At 42.2% G+C, this 10204-nt stretch overlaps 1 protein-coding gene across 2 annotated transcripts in view; it reads right to left on the bottom strand.

The window, feature by feature from the left end:
- Window positions 1-3011: 3011 nt before the first annotated feature.
- LOC115135466 (mitogen-activated protein kinase kinase kinase kinase 2-like) overlaps window positions 3012-10204 on the bottom strand; it is a 28988-nt gene continuing 21795 nt past the window's right edge. For both annotated transcript variants that reach the window (XM_029670169.2, XM_029670171.2), the window contains exons 25-32: window positions 10078-10136; window positions 9879-9982; window positions 9599-9773; window positions 5295-5363; window positions 5055-5141; window positions 4903-4973; window positions 4752-4807; window positions 3012-4640 (exon numbers count right to left, since the gene is read on the bottom strand). In XM_029670169.2, the coding sequence (XP_029526029.1) occupies window positions 4553-4640; window positions 4752-4807; window positions 4903-4973; window positions 5055-5141; window positions 5295-5363; window positions 9599-9773; window positions 9879-9982; window positions 10078-10136 (709 nt within the window). In that variant the 3' untranslated portion in view covers window positions 3012-4552. The remainder of the gene's footprint in view (window positions 4641-4751; window positions 4808-4902; window positions 4974-5054; window positions 5142-5294; window positions 5364-9598; window positions 9774-9878; window positions 9983-10077; window positions 10137-10204) is intronic.

Below are 10204 nucleotides of genomic sequence, written 5' to 3'. Positions count from 1 at the left end.
TGGGAACTCGGAAATTTCCAACTTGCTAACTGGTTATCGTTATACACGTGCTGCGTTCAATCAGTCAGCAGGTCGAACATTTGAGTTTCCTAGATCCGACTAGTAGTTGAACGCAGCAAACGTTATTAGCGCTCAGCAGTTGGATGGAGCCGAAAACTGTACAGAGACATTCGCGTCACTGCTTTCTCTCCAATTGTGTGATTGCGGCCCTTTATTTGGGGCGTTCCTGTATGTGGGAATTACTACGTCTGCTGTGTTCCGGAGTCCTAGTTTAAAATTGGTAAAACGTAAAGAAGGGCTCCTGCAGATGCAGGAATACCCACATGCAGGAACGCCCCAAATTGCTGGCCGCAATTGCGCCCTTCTGCTTTTGCCAATTTGCTCCAAAATCTTGTCATTTCAATTCCGGTTGTTTCTTGATGTGGGCCTTCACCAGGAAACGCCCACTTGTGCCTGCCATTGGTCAGTAGTGATGGGCATTCCGGCTCTTTTCAGTGAGCCGGGCTCAGTTCACCAAAAAGAGCCAGCTTGTTTAGCTCCCAAACGGCTCTTTAAAAAAACATGTTTTGTATTTTTTCAAGTCAAACTATGATTTGTGTTAAAACAATTCTAATTAAATTATTAAATGAAATCACACCCTACCTTAACCACAATGCATTTAAAAATGCATTGGTTTATGAAAAATAATGATAGTAAACATTTGCATTTAAAGTATCACGTTTTAATATATAAAAACAAAGTGCATATAAATCTAACAAATTAAAACGAATACAATCTGAACAACATAAAATAATATTGCACTTATATCAAAGAAAAATAAATCATGTGCAAAACTGCAGCATCCCACTTACAACATTAAACTGGTCCCTCTTTTCTCTCTCTTCTTTATTGCCATGTTATAACCAGCAGCACACAGCAATGCTGACCATATTTAGCTTTTATGAGAGATTTGCATTCAGAAATGCATGCTGCCTCACTTTTGAGTGGCTGATGCGGTTTCTTCTCTCAGAAATTATTTGTCCCGTTTTCGAAAAGACCCTCTCCGAGGGAATGGATGTGGCCACTATGCAGAGTCTCCCTCTTTGAATGAGATTATTCTATTAATCTAAATATTTTGATTATTCATATATTATTATTTTAAACATTTGTATAAATAGTTTCGACTCTTCTGATATGCGAGCCGGCTCCCAACGTTCACCTACAAGACCGGCTCTTAGAGCCGACTCGTTCGCGACCGACCCATCGCCATTGGTCAGTTCCTGCACAGTCCCATGCAGTTGATATCAAGGAGACTTCACGATTTACAATGTTTAAAAATAACTCGTTTTAAAGCAATAGTTTAGATATCATACTTTGCATGAATGTCTGTGGATGGGGTTATTGATACTTTCAGAAGGCACTGTATGAGTGTAATATAATTGCTTAACTTACAGTGCATTCGGAAAGTATTCAGACCCCTTCACTTTCTCCACATTCTGTTATGTTCCAGCCACAGGACGTTGGCGGAACCTTAATTGGGGTTGATGGGTTCGTGGTAATGGCTGGACTGTAAATTATGGAATGGCATCAAATACATCAAACAAATGGTTTCCATGTGTTTGAAGCCATTCCATTTTCTCCGTTCCAGGAACTATTATGAGCCGTTCTCCCCTCAGCAGCATCCACTGGTTGCAGCATTATTCTAAAATTGATTAAATAATTTGTTTTCCTCAAAGAAAAAACAGGTTTTTAGACATTATTTACAGAAGTATTCAGACCCTTCGCTATGAGACTCGAAATTGAACTCGGGTGCATCTGGTTTCCATTGGTCATCCTTGAGATGTTTCTACAACTTGATTGGAGTCCACCTGGGGTAAATGTAATTGATTGGACATGATTTGTAAAGGTAAGGTGAACGCACCAATTTGTAAGTCGCTCTGGATAAGAGCGTCTGCTAAATGACTTAAATGTAAATGTAATGTAAAAACCAAGCCATTGAGGTAGAATGAAGTGTGCGTAGAGCTCCGAGACAGGATTGTGTCGAGGCACAGGTCTGGGGAAGGGTACCAAAACATTTCTACAGCATTGAAGATCCAAGAACACAGTAGCCTTCATCATTTTTTAAATTACTTTTTTTTTTACCCTTTTCTCCCCAATTTCGTGATATCCAGTTCGTAGTTACAGTCTTGTCCCATGCACATATTCTATGAGAACATTTCCTAATGGTACTCTGAAGTAGCCTTCGTAAAAGTGACTCTGCAAAATATCTTAAGAGTGTATTCAGTATATAGACACACTGTAGCTATATAGACAAAACTGACCCCAAAAAATATGGTAATGAATGATTTACAATTTGTGATTCAAAGCCTGACACGGTACTAAATATCTCTCGTCAGCGTTGTTGAAAAAAACAAACACTGAAAAAACAATTATAACATATCAACCCGTGGTGAACAGGCAGACATTTTCTTCTGCTTGTAATTAAGTGTTTTTCACCACATATAACTTATTGTCAGTTAGCCTACACACAGAGCTGCATGATAGCATTGTTCTCCACCTCAATCCATGGAAACTGGGTCCTGTACTTTACTCGTCTTCAGTACTGACACAGCAGCCCTATGGGAAAGTATTGTTCAGACTGGTACTGGGTTACTGCAGACTTAGACAGTCTTGGGCTACAGTTCAACGTTTTTACCCAGTCACAACCAGTCTGAAGAAGAAGAATTCACACAAGTGTTGTGTCTGGACTATCATTAAATGTGAAGACTGTATCTTATCAAATCAATTCTCTATGTGTAATTTAATTACGCAATTAAACTAATCATGCAACTTCAATTACCTAGGAAGTCAGGGCACCACAGGAATATGTTGTTTATAGAGTTTTAATTCCCGAATATAACTCAGATATTTTCTTATCGAGTACAGTCTTGTATTCATGTATTTTATTACCTCATCAGTTCTCATTACTGAACGTCGCAAACCCTTGGATGAAAATGAACCCTAGCCTCCATAATGAATCAGCGATATACAAATGGGCTTACTTGTTTATTTACTAACTAAACAAATCACAGAAACACATAAACAAACAATATAGTTATTGGTTACTAACACAACACATTGAAAAGTCCCTAGTGGGCTAAACCATTATGTGAGGCTTGGTAGACAATGGAAAGGGGTGGGGACATAAAGAGCGGGAAAGACAAAATGGATTCACTACCCAGTTGATAATTATATTAATTGAAATGCTAATCCTTTGCACATGAACGGCCGATCATTGGAAAATAATTGCAATGTATACATTTACGCCCGTATGTCGTTGTCTTCTCTGTTGGAATCGTCGGTCCGTCTGCTGGAGAGTCAGTTCATCAGAGAGTCTCTGGTTAACGTCCACAGAAGTCAATGTCGTTCGCGGTTGTAGCTTTCTCAGCGGCTCTGGATAGTGTCTGTTGTTATAGATATGTCAGGCGTACAGGTGGCCGTTGCATAGAATAGATGCTTCCGCGGTTGTCGTTATTCTCGTACTAGATTTACGCAATTTCCAGCTGCAGTCTAGTAATTCTACGTCTAGGATTTGCTCTTATTCTGTAGTGATCGATAGTCTCAGAGTTTAACCATTTCCAGCCGTGTGGCAATCACTACACGCTGTCTGGTCTCCTGGGCCTATAGAGTTGTAGTTCTTAACCATTTCAACATGTAGCGTCAGCTCCGTGTTTTTCAGTCTAATGTAAATATAGTCAGGAGTGGGTTTTATACGTCTGAGAAAAGGGCACTCCATGACGCCGACAATGTCTATGCTCATGTAGGCGTGGCCACTGATTTGGTTAACTATATGAAAACCCATATTTTCTCATTTAGAAGGTTAACATCACATTACATTTTTCACAAATAGTTTCATGTTTAATCACAAACATTTCACAATATTTAGATGTAAACTCCATAATTAAGAAGTGTACACAACCAAAGACACAGTAGAGGGTTTCCTGTCGTTCATGAGATCACCAAATGAAACACACTCGTCATGACTGTCCCTTAAGTGTTCACGGACCACTCCCACATTCCCAAAAATATAAATATTGTTTAAATTATGTCCAAGGGTCTCTTGTGTTCCACAGTTTACATTCCAAGATGGAACACTACAGAGCGGAGAGGCAGCGTATTTTATGACCGCCATAAAAACAGCCGACTTCCCGCTCTCCCCCTCTATGAGAGGGGGCACGCTGTAGAGCGGACCCACTGTAACTTGATCCTGCAGATCGTCACAGGAGAGTTATGACAAGTGTGGTTTAAAAAACTGTGACTGCAATGCCAAGATCTTCACGTAGCCTAGGCCACTGGTATTGTTTTGAACCACTGATTTTCACAGGTCCATTTGGCGGTTGGATGCGAAGAAGCCGTGAGGAAAGCCCACTCCAATCAAAGCTCAGACAGTCCCAGCTGTGTCTCTTTGGCCAACCTCTCGCCATTGTAGGCATCCTTGCTCCATCCTTATTGACTTTGTGCTTGTCCTTTTAGGAGTAGTAGGAGACTGCTGTGTATTTCCTCGAGACAGAATGTCCTCCATTCTCAGATTTCCTCAGTAGCTACTCTCATGCCCCGTCAGGATGTACAAGTTGCTTAAGGCAGATGGATTGTCCGTGAGAGTACTCTGCAAGATAATGTCCCTGAAGAATAAAAGCATATGTTAATGTACATTTTCAAAAAATTTGCTTCAGTAATTTGACAAATGTTCTGCTATCGAATTGCTATCAAACTCCCATAGTTAAGAGACATGCCTTGAGGTTCCCAAGACTCTGAATATTCGACTTTCATCCGTGATCTCTTGTGTAACCTATGAAAAATGTAAAAACGTCACAATGTTATTTTATTGTCAATATGAGAGTTGACAATACAGAAAAGCTGGACTGGTGTTTTGGTCTGCATTACCTCATCACTATTCAAGCTTCTACCTTTAAGCCCATGCTTCCAGAAGGCCAGAACACTATCCTGCAAACATACTGCAAATAACAATTTATTCGCCTCCAATCCAAAGACACAAAGCTAAATGATTAGAAGGCAGCACTCAGCCATTCCCTTACCAAGAGTCTCAATGGAAAAGTCAAAGGTCAAATTTGAGGTCCTCCCTTTGCTTGGATTTCCATTCAGATTCACAATTTTCACAGTGTCTGCAAAGGTCAAATGGGAAAATGGTCACAATTCAATCTTGATTTTTTTTCTTCTTCATTCAAGGGTTCTTACCACTCTATAGAACACTGGCACATCCAAATGTTCCTGATCAAATTATGCTGAAAGCAGAGTATTGAAAGAAAGGAACTCACTCTCCAGAGTGATCAGTACTGTGTCTCTGTCCAGCTGAGTTACCTGCATCACCTTCAGAGATTGACTACCTGTAAAAACGTTACAAAAACATCACAGCTTGCACACTGCTCATCTGTCTAGATCAGTGGTCAACCTGTCGATCGCAATTCCTAGTCGATTACCAAACATTTTTGTAGAAAAGCCAACGATAAAGGCTTTCGCTGTCGTTGTTAAGTGCACTTGGTTCAGAAGCCCTGTGCACCGGGAAGACAAAGTGTTCCCATTTTGAGCCATCTACAACATCCGAGCGTTCAAGACAACTGGGATCCGACTGGGACATATTTGTTTTAAACAGTCGTCCAACTCAGAATTCCAATTCTGACCTTAAGATCACTGACGTCACGATTTTACCTCTTTTTCTCCTCCAGAGTTCCCAATTGTCTTGAAAGCACCATGACCATGAGATGCAGGTACCATCAAGTCCAGTAAAATAAAAAAGTTCATTTGCAAATTATTTCAATTTATGCTCTGCTGTGCCTCGCAAGTGCTACACAAACTGATCTATTTTGTTATCAAAGCTCAAGTTTTTCTAAAATATAATATGGTCTGAGAAGAATAGTGGCAGGCCAGGTATATAGCCAATATGCTGTGATAATGTATTAGGCCTACTGCACAAACCTCATTCCTACCAGTGGCGTTATCCTTTTTTTGGGGGGGGGATTAAAACACTGTTTTATGGGGCCTCCCGGGTGGCGCAGTGGTTAAGGGCAGCGCCAGCTGTGCCACCAGAGACTCTGGGTTCGCGCCCAGGCTCTGTCGTAACCGGCCGCGACCGGGGTCCGTGGGGCGATGCACTGTGTTTCCTCCAACACATTGGTGCGGCTGGCTTCCGGGTTGGATGGGCGCTGTGTTAAGAAGCAGTGCGGCTTGGTTGGGTATCGGAGGACTACGGGAGTTGTAGCGATGAGACAAGATAGTAGCTACTAACAATTGGATACCACGAAATTGGGGTGAAAAGGGTGTGTGTAAAAAAACACACAAAAAAAACACTTTTTATAATGAAGGTCTACAGTAGCCTCGGGAGAAGTCTGTAGGGTAGCACCATGGTGTAGCCGGAGGACTGCTAGCTTCTGTCCTCCTCTGGGTACATTGACATCAATACAAAACCTAGGAGGTTCATGGTTCTCACCTCCTTCTATAGACTTACACAGTTATTATGACAAGTTCCGGAGGACGTCCCCCAACCCATCAGAGCTCTTGCAGCATGAACTGACATGTTAGATAAAATATTAGATAATTAATCTAGTACTGAAAGCAGAAGCTAGCAGAAGCTACAGCTAGCTAGCACAGCAATGTGGTGAGTAGTTGACTCAGAAGTACAATAGTTGAATAGTTTTGAAAAAAGTAATTTCTTCCAAAATTAAGAAGAAGCGAGAGAGAGCTAGCTATGTGTTGTATTTTTAAAAACGTTCACTTTGCTAGAGAATACAGCTAACTAGTTTAGCCTACTCAAACACCCAGCTCAAACAGACAGGGATGCTATGTTAGCTAGAAGTCCACAAGCGAAGGAAAAAGGTTAGAGGAGGAGAAGGCATAGATAGTAGCGAGAAGGAATTACATATACAACGAGCAAAGTGATCACGCTGTTTTCATGTGGCTGCTATGAAAGTGAACGGTGTTTGCGTGTATTCTGTCCTTGAGCTGTTCTTGTCTATTAATATTCTATATCATGTCATGTTTGATGTTGTGTGGACCCCAGGAAGAGTAGCTGCTGCTTCAAGATTGTTGGTCACGCGGACTAGGATATGTTCTGTGTTGCCTCTGAGAATAACATCGCCGAATACGGTGACTGAGTTTATCACGAAGTGTATAGGAGATGTTGTACCCACTGTGACTATTAAAACCCATGGCAAGGTGACTGGGAATATTGCCTAATATAAAACAGTGTAGTTTTCCCTCTAAAGCAATCATACGGGCAAAACGTCCATATAGATATAAAGTGGAGTTGCAATTCAACGGCTCAGACACGTATGTGGCAGGGTCTACAGACAATCACGGACTACAAAGGGAAAACCACACAGACGGCATCCCCAGCCGCGTCCTCAGACCAGCTGGCTGGTGTGTTTACGGACATATTCAATCTCTCCCTAACCCAGTCTCCTGTCCCCACTTGCTTCAAGATTGTTCCTGTACCCAAGAAAGCAAAGGTAACTGAACTAAATGACTATCGCCCTGTAGCACTCACTGCTGTCATCATGAAGTGCTTTGACAGGCTAGTCAAGGATCATATCACCTCCACCTTACCTGACACCCTAGACCCACTTCAATTTGCTTACCGCTCCAATAGATCCACAGACGATGCCATCGCACTGCACTCTCCCATCTGGACAAGAGGAATACCTATGTAATAATTCTGTGAATTGACTATAAGCTCAGCATTCAGCACCATAGTACACTCCAAGCTCATCATTAAGCTCAGGGCCCTGGTTCTGAACCTCGCTCTGTGCAACTGCGTCCTGGAATTCCTGACGGGCCGCCCCCAGGTGGTGAAGGTAGGAAACAACACCTCCACTTCGCTGATCCTCAAAACTGGGGCCCCACAAGGGTGCGTGCTCAGCCCCTGCCGGTACTCCCTGTTCACGCATGACTGCATGGCCATGCACACCTCCAACTCATTCATTAACTTTGCAGACGACACAACAGTAGTAGGCCTGATTACCAATAATGACGAAACAGCCTACAGGAAGGAGGTGAGGGCCTGGGAATGTGGTGCCAGGGAAAAAAAACCTCTCAACGTTTAACAAAATAAAAGGAGCTGATCGTGGACTTCAGGAAACAGCAGAGGGAGAACGCCCCTATCCACATCGACGGGACTGCAGTGGAGCAAGTGGAAAGCTTCAAGTTCCTCTGCGTGCACATCACTGACGATTTGAAATGGTCCACCCACACAGACAGTGTGGCGAAGGCGGAGCAACAGCGCTTCTTCAACCTCAAGAGAAATTTGGCTTGGCACTTAAAACCCACAAACTTTTACAGATGTACAATTGAGAGCATCCTGTTGGGCTGTAATCACCGCCTGGTATGGCAACTGCACCGCAGGGCTCTCCAGAGGGTGGTGCGGTCTGCCCAACGCATCACCTGGGGAAAGCTACCTGCCCCTAGGACACCTACAGCACCAGATGTCAGAGGAAGGCCAAAAAGATCATCAAGGACAACAACCAACCGAGCCACTGCCTGTTCCCCCCGCTATCATCCAGAAGGTTAGGTCAGTACAGGTGCAGCAAAACTGGGACCGAGAGACTGAAAAACAGCTTCTATCTCAAGGCCATCAGACTGTTAAATAGCCATCAAAAGGCTGCTTCCGCCAGGTTACGTAACCCTGCACCTTAGATGCTTCTGCCCTATATACATAGGCGTAAAATCACTGGCCACTTTATTAATGGTACACTAGGTCACTTTAATGATGTTTACATATTTTTGCTTTACTCACTGTATTCTATTCTACTGTATTTTAGTCTAATATTTCTATATACACCTTAATTCCATTAATTTACTTTTAGGTTTTTGTGCATTGTAAGATATATTACTGCACTGAGGGAGCTAGAAACACAAGCATTTTGGTACACCCGCAATAACATCTGCTAAACATGTGTATGTGACCAATAAAATGTGATTTGATTTCACAACAGCTTATAGGGATCCTAATAAAATACCAATACTATTCATTCCGCCGATTCTGTTGAAAGAGCGTTTCTTAAAATGGAAGCAATAGGAACGGTGATAGAAATACCTGAATTTGTCCAATAGAAATTCACATTTGCAACTGTTGCACTCATGAGTACCTCCTAGATCAGCTACATACATGCAGGCAAGAGTGTGCAAGGCGGTATTGAATGTGTCACTGTCTGTCACCTTGATCACTCACAATTCTCCACGTTGTAAACTTTCATTCATAGGCTAGGTTGTGGCAACTGCATGATGGGTACAGGGAAAATTAGACTATCATGTAGTAACCTAAACCTATCGATGTTACATGGAGCTGGGTGACTGGAATATGAGCGACAGTCATCCAATATGCTGTAATAGAAATAGTGCCATGTTCATAAGAAAATGATCATCCCCCTCATCTTAAACGGCAACAACCACCACCGATTCCTACATATTTTTTATATATTTTTTACATTAACCTAAAAAAAACATTTAAGTCATGTTTAAAACTAATTTTGAGCGGTAGATCTCGGCTTGCTTTTTGACTGTGAAAGTGATCTTGAAGGTTGGTGACTGCTGATCTAGATTAAACTAGATAAAATATTAATGGAGGTACCTGTCTGGGCTCTGGGTGTGTCATTCAAGTGGATGATGTCAAAGTGGACCTGCTCACAGGTCTTGACAGGGGCCTGTAACTTGCGCACACCCACACACACCTGTGGCAACTCCTCTTTCTCCAGGACAAGCAGTTCAAAGATGGGGAGGCTTTCTGGGAGACTCACAGCGATATGCTGAGAGGGATAGGAGAAAGCGGAACGGAAGAATGCTTTGTGATGCTTTTCTATTTAAAAAAACACAATGCTAACATTGTATAGAGATGCATTGGGAATACACACCTTGAGTTGCATGAACTTCTGCAGGGGCTCGTACCACAGCAGTAGGACAAGGCCAGTTGGTACAACAGCACACAAAAATGTGCTGTCAGTGTACGGGTTACGCACTGAGAATAGATAAGGCAGAAGAGAGAGATGTCACCTTAGTCATAAAAACGGTACAGTATATCTCCATTTTTGACTAAAATAACATGTTCCTTACCAACGCTGCAGCGTCGACAGCCTTTGGTGTCTGGTATCTTTCCAGACACAGAAAACCTTCTACAAAGAGAACACATTAACAATAACTTTTTTTTAATGTACAATTTCCAGGATGATTTCCCTTCCTC

The sequence above is a fragment of the Oncorhynchus nerka genome, linkage group LG10 (genome assembly GCF_034236695.1).
Source record: "Oncorhynchus nerka isolate Pitt River linkage group LG10, Oner_Uvic_2.0, whole genome shotgun sequence".
NCBI classification, from domain to species: domain Eukaryota; kingdom Metazoa; phylum Chordata; class Actinopteri; order Salmoniformes; family Salmonidae; genus Oncorhynchus; species Oncorhynchus nerka.
The sequence above is the reverse complement of the archived record's forward strand: the minus strand, read 5'-3'. Positions and strand labels throughout refer to the sequence as shown.